This window comes from Mobula birostris, chromosome 23 (genome assembly GCF_030028105.1).
Source record: "Mobula birostris isolate sMobBir1 chromosome 23, sMobBir1.hap1, whole genome shotgun sequence".
Classification (NCBI taxonomy): Eukaryota; Metazoa; Chordata; class Chondrichthyes; order Myliobatiformes; family Myliobatidae; genus Mobula; species Mobula birostris.
In genome coordinates, this window is record NC_092392.1 from 45117860 (window position 1) to 45129603 (window position 11744).

General features: G+C 36.1%; 1 protein-coding gene across 1 annotated transcript in view; it reads left to right on the forward strand.

Annotated features, from left to right (window-relative positions):
* The window catches only part of LOC140186828 (copine-8), a 338594-nt gene extending 327281 nt beyond the window's left edge, over nucleotides 1-11313 (forward strand). The window contains exon 20 of the mRNA XM_072241442.1: nucleotides 5525-11313. Coding sequence (XP_072097543.1) covers nucleotides 5525-5713 — 189 coding nt within the window. The 3' untranslated portion in view covers nucleotides 5714-11313. The remainder of the gene's footprint in view (nucleotides 1-5524) is intronic.
* The last annotated feature ends 431 nt before the right edge of the window (nucleotides 11314-11744 follow it).

Below are 11744 nucleotides of genomic sequence, written 5' to 3' on the forward strand. Positions count from 1 at the left end.
CACTCCAAACGAATCTGTCATCATAGAGTAAAGCCTGCATCACTGGAAAAAAAGTCAAGTGAGGCTCAATTCAGAGCCAAGTTTATCTATCCCTCATTTTGTATAGAACTCTTGGTGTGGTCTTTTTGCATCCTTACAAAATTATAACAAGATATCCTTATTCATGTACATAACTGAGTAAAACAACATACTGTACCTTAGATGAATATTCTGAGTGTAACATATCTAAGTTTGCTGACTGTATAAAGTTAATGCAGAGAAGCAAGTTGTGATACGGATGTGGATAATGCTTAATACACCAGCTCCTTGCAATAAAGTTAACACACCATTTACCTTTGACAATGCTCACTTAACCCCCATTTTTGTACTGGTTTCTCAATATTATAATGATACTTGACTTTCAATTCTTCCTTCTAAACTGTAAAATCCCATAGCTCATGAATTTTGCCCCATCTTGCCGCCAGTTTACTAACTAATGGATTATCCACATCATTATCATAGCTTGCCATCCTGGTTAGCCTTATGCAGTCAGTAAACTTGGCTACTTTACACGACATTCATCTAAGGTGTGTTATATATTATAGACTGTTATATATTTGGTGGAAACAATATATTGTGTAAAATCTCAGCCATTTCCTCATTTTCCCCTTTCATTCTTTGTCCAGTTTTAGGGACTTTTAGAAGCTCTTTATGTTTTATTTTGCTTCTTTACAGGCATGCCTTCTTAACCACACTATCAACCTGTGTATCCACTTTCAGGGAGCTATGAACTTAAACTCCCATATCCCTCTGCTTATCAACAATTGTAAGGATCTTGCCCTTAACAGAGTACTGTCTCTTTACATTTGACCTATCAAGGTGCATCACTTCATATCTGGCTGGGTTAAATTTGCCATTTCTCCTTCCATATCTGCAACAGATCTATATCCCGCTGTATATCTTTGCCAGTCTTCTACGCTATCCACAGCACCACCAACCTTTGTATCATCTGCAAACTTACTAACCCACCCATGTACATTTTCATCCAGGTCATTTATATACATCACAAACAGCAGAGTTCCCAGTCCAAGTATCTTAAGAAATTAATTTTTAGTTTAATATGTTTATGATACTTCGATAATTGGAAAATATGTACACGTGACTTTAACCATTAAAAAAAGAAAATGAGCTGGAGAAAAGGTTGGGAAGGTCTGTTCATTATCTTGCTACGAGACCCCATTTTTCTGAGGACGACTTGCTTCCGTTCGAATTGTCTGAGTTCTGAAGTGGCTCATGCCAATGTGGAACTAATAGTCTTAGCTACAGGTGGGACACTGCTCCTGTGGAACACCATTACTCACAGACCTCCAACTAGAATAAGTCCCTTTGATCACTACCTCATCTTCTATGGGCAAACCAGTTCTGAATCCAAACAGACAATTCACCATCTTTGTTTTCTAGATAAGTCTTCCATGAGGGACCTTGTCAAATGCCTGATTAAAATCCATGTAGACAACATCCACTGCTTACCTTTACCTTTTTTTGTCACCTCGTCAAAAAAAACTCCATCAAGTTAGTAAGACATGACTTGCCCTGCACAACACCATGCTGACTCTCCTCAATTAGGTCATGGTTTTTCAAATGTTCTCCCCAAGAATTTTCTCCAGTAACCTCCCTACCACTGATGTAAGACTCACCAGTCTATCCTAATTCCCTTCTTGATTTCTTTTCTGGCTTCCTATCAATCCTCAATAGTTATCTGATTTATGGTCATCCTTTGCCTGTTCTTAATCCATCTTTGTTTTCTAGATTTCATGGCAATGCTGAAACCTTCTCTCAGTCCAATACTCCCTTTAACTTCTCTTAGCTGTTGATGGAAGGCCTTCTCTGGAGTCTTTAATTACTCAGTGAAATGTGAATTATGAAGTATGTCTGAAATAGGAATAGGTAATTATTTAATTCCCCAAATTTCTTGATTTAATCCATGCTTTATATCAAAGATATATATATTACATTTGAATTCTGTTTATTATACTAAAACCATAACACAAAGGCTCATAATTAGGCCATTTGGTCCATTGAGTCTGCTCCACTATTACATCATGGATGATCTATTAAACCTCTCAACTCCATTCTTCTGCCTTCTCTAATCAAGAACCTATCGGCCTCTGCTTTGAATATACCCAATGACAGCCTTCTATGGCAATGAGGTCCCCAGATTTGCCACTCTCAGGCAGAATAAATTCTTCCTCATCTTTGTTCTAAAGGTATATCCTTCTGTTCTGAGGTTGTGCCCTCTGGTCCTGGACTCCCCCCACTATAGGAAACTCCTCTTCACATCTATTCTATTTAGGCCTTTCAATATCTGATATGTTTTATTGAAATCCACCCCCCCCCCTTATTTTTCTAAACAACTCACTTCATTCAAAATAACATGTTTTCAAGGATATTGCTACTTAATCCTATTTCATCACACTGGATCACATCTATCACAATCTATGTTGCCTGGTTGATTCTAATAATGAGTTGCTCCAGTAAACCCTTCTAAATTCATGCTCTGAACTACTTTTGTCTATTAGTTATGTCTTTTTCAACTATTAATATTCAGTATCTGTTCTGCCTTCATTACTAACTGCATAGATGTCTAAGTAGTGTTCTTTATCTGGCTTCTTCATAGTCACAAAGTAAAATTGGTAAGTATAAAGATTTTCTTCATACTCACCAATTCAACTTAGCAACTTTCTGATTCGGTGTCTTTCCACTTCATTGTGCATCATTTTGCCTCTATCAGTCACTTGGTATTTCTTAATTTAGTCTGTCCTCTCCAAACATAAGGGAAACTGGAACTTTGAGTTGCTAGGCTTTTTGTATCTTTCTAATGGTATTGCATCAAAGCTATTCACCCCTGTCTAAATGTGAAGTACTTCAATAAAATCAAAAGAAATGAATAAAGTCTTCCATTTAATATTTTCACAAATATCCTCAAGTTTAGTATTATTCATTGATAGATTAATATTATAAAACTCACATTCTTCCTTCTGCCAGAATCTGTAATCATTACTACCTTAGTATTCCATTCCATGGCCTTGACTTTTCTCTTTAAATTTACCACTTAACCCTTACCTGAGCATCTCTCGTATCCAAGCTACGATAATAATTTGACTTGCCAGATTTATAGTTGGGAACAATTTTCTCTATAGGTCTGCAGAAGTCATGATAGCTCTTCAACTGAAGGACAGCTCTGAATAGAGGTGGAGCATTTATCTTGGCACTGAGAATCTTGAGACCTTTCACTGGAATCCCAGTGTAAATCCCATGGTAGGGAATTCCAGGACAAGAGGGCACGACTTCAGGATTGAAGTCCATCCTTTTAGAACTAAGATGCGGAGAAATTGCTTTAGTCAGAGGGTGGTAAATCTGTGGAATTTGTTGCCATGAGCGGCTGTGGAGGCCAAGTCATTGGGTGTATTTAAGGCAGAAATAGATAGGTTCTTGATTAGCCAGGGCATCAAAGGGTATGGGGTGAAAGCAGGGGAGTGGGGATGACTGGAAGAATTGGATCAGCCCATGATTGAATGACAGAGCAGACTCGATGGGCTGAATGGCCTACTTCTGCTCCTATATCTTACAGTCTTATGGTAAATGGCAGGAGCAGTGTCCCACCTGTAGCTAAGACTATTGGTTCCACATTGGCATGAGCCACTTCAGAACTCAGACAATTGGAATGGAAACAAGTCGTTCTTAGAAAAATGGGGTCTCGTAGCAAGATAATGAACAGACCTTCCCAACCTTTTCTCCAGATCATTTTCTTTTTTTAATGGTTAAAGTCACGTGTACATATTTTCCAATTACCGAAGTATCATAAACATATTAAACTAAAAATTAATTTCTTAAGATACTTGGAAAATTATATTCCCTTGTGGTAGTCACCTGATCATACTGTTTGGTTCCATCAGGATTTCTCCACTTAATTCTTTTTTAAATGAAACCCTGTGGGATCTAGAACAGACTTGTGATTTGAACATTCACAGTGAATTCTTGCATCTACTAAATACAAGAGGCAACCAGTGAAAACATACAATAATTCTGGAGGCCATAGTGAAAAGCACGGAAATTGGCCTTTCAGCCAAATTCCAAGCACTCGCTTAACACAAACCTTCCAGTACTGATTTTCTCCCCACATTCTGATCAACTCATGCTGATTATATGACTCATCGATATAGTTGGGGCAGGTAGACAATTAAACTATGAGCCTGCATTTGGTATGTTCGAAGATATCAGAGTACCCAGGACATCCACATCATAAAAGAGAGAAAGAATGGGCAATCTGTACACAGATAGCATAGAGATTCTAATGACCCGCTGCAGCTATGATACAGTGTGACCCCCTCGCACAACTGAAATAAATACTGGAATATTAAGGGAAATCAGCATGTATTCCTGATTCCAAATAAATGTAAAGCTCAGCTTAAAAATATAAAATGAGGAAGTTGAGAAAATTAGATGGAGTTCAATAAAGCCTATTTCTAGCTTGTAATTTTTATGTAATTTTGGAAGAGAGGATTAACATAAGACATAATTAATTAACTACTTGTACTATAATAGATTTCTTAATAAGAATGTAATTATCAGGAACAGGAGCAGACCATCTGGCCCAGTGAATCTGCTCCATCACTTACCAAGATCGGGGACAATCTTTTGCCTCGACGTTTGTCAGCATTCTCACCATATCACATAACTGCCATCCAATATTGGGAGATCTATCCATTGTGTTGTTCTGTGGAGCACTGTGGCCATGCTATCTTGTCACCAGAATGTGGTGCTAACATTTGCAGGCTGCCCCCGGCACACACTTGGGTGTGCAGAGCCGTGCCCGTTACGCCGCTGGCGTTTATGGCAGCAGTGTCGGTCCTCCATGTCTGATGGTGTTCAGGGCTTCCTTCATCGTGTCAGTGGCTTCCTTGGGGGTGTTGGTTGTTAACACATTTCACTGTATGTTTCGATGTACGTGTGATAAATAAATCTGAATGAAGTCAATGACCAAGCCTCCACAGCCCTCCGGGATAAAGTTTTTCAGAGTTCCCTAATTCTAATGCAGTTCTTTTAAATTTTGCAGCCAAAGGAAGTTACTTGAAACTGCTTTAAGATGACATTTTGTTACGGTGATGAAATCTATATTGATTTAATCTGCATCAGCTATTGATTTACATTTGAAGTATGTAGAATGATAAGCAACTGTCAAAGGTTGACTGCCAAATGGTATATTTCCTGATCAAAATATTCATACAGAATGAATCCAATGGCAATTGCTTTTGGGGGAGTGTGATATTTCACCCATTGAGATAAGAAAGTAATCCTTGTATTTCTCTGGCTAGAATATGTTCTATTAATGTGGATTACTGACTTTGGAAAGTGAATGATAAAACAGCTATGATCAAAATATTAATCAATATGCACAGCTTTTACTATTTTTCAATCTGCTTGTAGATTTCTTTCTTCATGCCTTTTGTACTACAATGATCAGAGTTTAAAATTTGTTTTTCAGTTTGTGCCTTTTCGCGACTATGTTGACAGAACTGGAAACCATGTGCTGAGTATGGCCCGACTTGCAAAGGATGTTTTAGCTGAGATTCCAGACCAGTTTCTCTCGTACATGAAATCAAGAGGAATTAAACCATCCCCTGCTCCACCTCCATACACTCCCCCAGGTTATCCTTTGCAGACACAGCTTTAACCGAGTTACCCCGTCAGTCCTAATTGTCATTCTGACCTGAACTGATTACACTGGATGTGTCAGCTGTATTTTATTATCAGGTTGCACTGCAAAGACTTAATGGATGTTGACTGCATTCTACTTAGAAAGCATCAAAGATTGCATGGTGTTTCAGATTGCATGGTGCCAAAACATGAGGCAAATCACAGGGAGAGGCTGCATGAACAGAAAGGAACTGAAGCTTTCTGCGGGAGTGTGGGGGCAGGGCTAGCTCCTTATTCTCTTATCAGACTTTTATCCTTTGGAATAGAAGACCTTTTTAGAAAAAGGAGAAGTGAGAACAGGAAATGATAAAATTTGCAGCTTAAATGGAATTGAAGTCCTTAACTCTTGTTAATAATTGAGAATGAGCAGTTTGTTTTCTTTTAATGTTTACATATAGATTCTTTTTATAAGTAAATCCTTTTTATAAGCACACATTTCCTGTAAACACAGTTTTAAATATTGAAATTGTTGTGAGCTATTACTTTGATGCACCTCCATTTGTTGCTGACTCGGATAAAGATGCCTGCTTCAGGACACCGGTGACTCTCAAACAATGGGGCACGTAAATCTGGCCAGCAGAGGCTTGCTGATGGGTTTAACTCTTCAACCAGCATGGCCTTCTGCCACAAACAAACTAGCGCTTCTGTTTCTCATGCCTAGTTAGTGGGTGATCCTCTCCAGTCACTCACCGCTCGCACGTTATCCTCTTAACAGTGCAATTACTTCAAAAGAAGGCAGAGGTGAAAACAAAGAGAAAACTGAAAATTAAGAAAGGAAAAACAAAAACTGGAGATAGAAGAACTACTGAGATGTGGCATGAAAATAGCAAAAATGATGCAAGCTTTAAAGTTTGACCTGTAGCCTCCTGTTTGATTTGATCAGGGGTTCCCAACCTGGGGGCCACGGACCCCTTGGTTCATGTTCGGGGTCCATGGCCATTAAAAAAAAGGTTGAGAAACCCTGGATTGGATGAAGTATAAGGAATTTTGAGAAATGCTGCACTACATTATGCCAACCGTGGGCAAACCTGTACCTTTCAGGTAACTGTGCCAGAAACGTAACTGCACAATATGTGGTCTTATGCTTCTGAATTCTGTTTATTAAAATGTAATTTAATTTGTAAAGTGTATGTTTAGCTCTTTTAGCACATGCTGCAACAGCATTTACAGTTCTGGATGAGAAATGCACTTTTTCTTTGAATTGTGTGCTAGGTTAACTTCAGTACAAAAAGGCCTTAAATTCTCGAACCACTACAATAACTTTTTTTGCATTATGTCTTTGGATATTTACCAGTGAGGCATGGTTTTAAAACTTTTTTTAAACCAGCATTGTAGTAGCTTTTTAATTTTTCCCATTGTTGTGGAAATTTAATGCTCAGCTTATTTAATGTTTTGCATTTGTATGGAAATTTTTCACATTATACTTTAAATAACAATTAAAATAAACATTGTGCTTTTGCAAGGGGTGCTAGAATAAAGAGAAATTGTTATGTTACTGTAAATCTATGGATTTTTTAAAGCAATTCCCTAATATGTAACTTTATCAGAAAACAAATTGAAATATAACATGTTTACTATCAAAAACAATCCAAGTTCTTTAAAAAAAACAATTAATCATAATAGAGAAAATACAAATATATGCTCTCAAAACAAAGAAAATTTTCCTGACTTTTGTATACTTCATACCTTTACTAAACTATATTTATGCCACCTGTTGTGGGTCAAATTCCTTTGTATGATATTAAATTAAATCATAGTTTTTTTAAACACTAGAATTAGCTGCGATATAAATTTTTATGATCAGACTAATTAGAGAATACGGGACCAAGTGTACTTTACCATTTGAGCATCCTCAAAAAAATAATTGCGGTATAAATGTTGTTGTCAGGCTGGTGCAGTAGTAGAACTATTTTATCAGGTGGTACATTTTTGCCAAGAGGGAAAATGAAAGCATATAATCAGTGTATCAAGAACCTAAAGGTCATTAGATTTTACGTCCACTATCCTCTCCCAAGCAAAAACAAACAAAATACAGTATTATTGGGTAAAAGATTCTTGCATGGATAGAGCTTTGGCTGATTGGCAGGAAGCATAGAGTGGGAATAAAGGGAACCATTTCTGATTGGCTTCCAGTGACTAGTGATGTTCTGCTTGGGGTTGGGTTTTGTAGTATAATGATTTGGATGACAGAATTGATGGCTTTGTGGCCAAGTTTGTGGATAGGTGGAAGATAGATTTGAAGATCGGTGGAAGGGCGGACATTATTGAAGAAGCAGGGAGGCTGAAGAAGGACTGAGATAGATTAGGGGAATAGGCAAAGAAGTGGCAGAATGGAATACAGCGTCAGGACGTGTATGGTCATGCACATTCTACATGGGGAGAAAATTTAAAAATCTAACTTGCAAATAGACTTGGGAATACTCATGCAGGATTCCCTAAAGATTAACTTGCAGGTTGAGTTGTTGGTGAGGAAGGCACATGCAATATTAGCATTCATTTCATGAGGACTAGAATATAAAAACAAGAATGTAATGCTGAGGCGTTATAAGGCACTAGTGAGGCCTTACTTGAATATTGTGAGCAGTTTTGAGCTCTTTATCAAAGAAAGAGTGTTCTTACACTGGAGGGGGTTAAAAGGAGGTTCACAAAAAATTATTCCAGGAATAAAAGGTTTATCATATGAAGTGTGTTTGATGGCTGTAGGATTGTACTCACTGGAATTCAGAAGAATGTGGTGGTATCTCATTGAAAGCTATCAAATGTTGAAAGGCCTAGATAGAGTGGATGCGGAGAGAATGTTTTCTGTAGTGGGTGAGTCTAGGACCAGAGGCCACAAACTCAGAATAGAGGGATGTTCATTTAGAATGAAGATGAGGAAGAATTTGTTTAGCCAGAGGGTGGTGAATACATTGAATTTGTTGCCACAGTCTGTGAAAGCCATGTCATTGAGTGTAGTTAAGGTGGAGGTTGATAGATTCTTGATAGGTCAAGGCATGAATGGTTACAGGAAGAAGGCAGGAGAATGGGGTTGAGAGGGAAATAGAACAACCTTGATCAAATGGCTGAGCAGACTCAATGGGCCAAATGACCTAATTCAGCTCCTATATCTAATGGCCTTATTATGTAGTGGTATAAATCTAGCAACAATTGATATACAACTGAAAATGAGATACAACCTTTCTTCTTTTTGTATTATCCTTTCTTGGACGTCGATATAAAATCAAGCCTACTAACTTGTTTGGATTGTTTATTTAGGGTTTGTGTTGCTACAGATTTTGGCTTTTACCCTACATAATCATCAAATTTTGTAATCAAATGGGATTCCAATAGCACTAGCATTATCAAAGTGGTTATCATTATCTTTATATGTTTCTAAAAGTTCGTATTTGAACAGCTCTGAGTTAATGGTATATTACTGAACTGTTTAGTTTGTCAAAGAAGCATGTAACAATTCAAGTTGTAGTGAAGTGAAGTCCTATTGAGAAGTGATTTTTCAAAACTGTGCTCTGAATGTTTAGCACCAAATATAATGCTATACACTTTTTACATGTTATCGTACAGGTTGTTTTCATTAACCCTTATGTTGTTTACTTAATGAAGTATTATGTGTGATTATTTTAATATTGAGTAAAACTGTAAATTGAATACTGTTACTTTCTGACATTATTAGAAGTAGACGAACCACTGACTTGAAAGATATTATTCAGCGGTTATCTTAGTGGATGCTAGCACACAATAATTATACTTTCCTCTCAGTGTATAAAACACTACTATATAGCATCATTAAGGGTATGTGGAATGTAAAGCTACATTTTATTTTGATGTGCATATCAAATAACCGGATGATTGTTAAACACTAAGTAAGAAGACAGTGATAAAATTTATGTGTCATTAAGATTTAAGAGAATATTAAACTTTATTAACTCATAATACTCAAGAGTGGCACAGCCATCATGATAAAGCATGTTCATGCTGACTTCTGGTGCCTGTGACTCAAGAAACCTGGCCACCCTACCAGTGGTATATGTATTAAAATATAATTTCTCTAGACTTGCAGTGAAAGAACAGTTGTTTGTAACATTTAACCCCACAAATAAAATATGAGATGTAATCAGTAAAATTAAAATTGGGAAAATATAACTATATAAAAGGCAGCAGCAAATTAATATGTTGCAGGTATTCTTGCTGGATAAGGGGTATGCAACCCTTTTTATTAACAATATTAATTTAAGGTGGTTATCATGGGAGAAAATTGTTTCTTCTTTAACCCAGTAAAGTTTCAAGTATTCTCTAGTTAAAAAATAACAGTGCAATAGCTCACTTAAAGAGCTGGTGTGAATCCCAGGTTTCCTTAGAAACTGATGCTGCCAGGAATGTTATTTCACCATCTCTTCTAATAAAATTTATTAGAAAATTAAAATTGATTGAAGCTGGTATTGCCAGTCTTCAAAACTGCCAAAATGTGTTACATTGATCATTTATTTTGCTAACTTCTCCAGCATTTTAGACTGCATAATGTGAAATGGTTAATAATCCCACCAAGAAAAACAATTTTCATTTGTTTCAATTTTGAAATAGTAAATTTTTGCTCCTTCACAAAACAGAACTTTTTATTAAAAGTATCAGGTATTTTTTTCTAGAATAAAGGAAGTCAGTCATGGAAATGTTATATAATTAGAATTATAACATCCACTATAAATGTATTTTTTTCCCTCTAAGAGAGCAGAAGAAAATGACATAGCAATTTCAAAATAAATTGAGCCTTTATTATAAAGAGCTTCTGTATCAATGTGAATCTTTGTTCACAAAATCTGGGATTATAAATTAACATAAGTACAAACACTTCCTTCATGCTGTTACCTCAGATAGATTTGCAACTTTGCTGAGCAACTATCAACAAATTCATTTTTATAAATTGTTTAAATCACTAAGTTTGGCTTTCAAGGATTCAGACGAGGATGCCTGTTACTAGAAATAAAATATCCTAATTTTTTTTCCCTCAGAAATTATTATCATACATAGTGGTGATGTAATTACCCCATTTGTAGCATTATACTGCACATCCATGTTTTCAAATTGAGTAAAATATCTTGATATTTTACCAGAAATTAATGTCTTAAGTTATCCATATCACCTGCCCCTCTTCTGGTCTTTGGAAAAACTTTGAAGTATGTTATTACTTTCTCAAAATAGATATTGACCCATGGAATTTTACATGTGTTTGTCCAGAGTTATCATTTATGCTTTGTTTATGTGTAATGTTTAGCTTTGAATGTAAATTATATTATTCAGTATATTAACTTTGGGATTTCTGATAATCCAAATATAATCTTGACAAATCACACAAATCAGAGGATAGACAGCATACATAGGTGTTTAATTCTCTCTGGTCTTACAAAGCTTAACATTTAATGTGAATTATTTTCATTATTAATTTGAAGGGATTAGTTTAAAATAAATAGCAATTTTATGCAACTACTCAAAGGAGGAAATTAGACTCATTAAGTTTTGAATGCTATTTGGAATTGCTGATTTATTTTTTGATATGTAATTTCTATTAAATTCACCAAGAATTAATCTGTAGTCTGTTTTTTGTATTTACAATTATATAATTTTCAATCCATACTCTTTTCTGAAGTAAAATTGATATGACCATTAGTTGAAAAGAAGAATTATTTTAAATGCATTATTTCCCCTTTTATCCAATTCTTAGAACCTTTCCCTCAGACTGAAAAACAACCTTTAGCATGTCGCAAGGTGCTCTGTGATTGATCAGATACATTTTTAAACTACTATCAGCATCACGATGCAGGAAAGCCATCAACTGATTTGTGCACAGCAAGGTCCCACAGCTGATTGTTAAGGACTAAATAATAGTTTTTAAGTATTATTGTAGGGATAAATGTTGGTGAGGACTCAAGCAGTCACTTTTTTTTATGCCTATCTGGGTGAGCAGGTGGAGATCTTAGCATTTTCATCTTCTACCACAGGTTTTAACGTATGGAGTA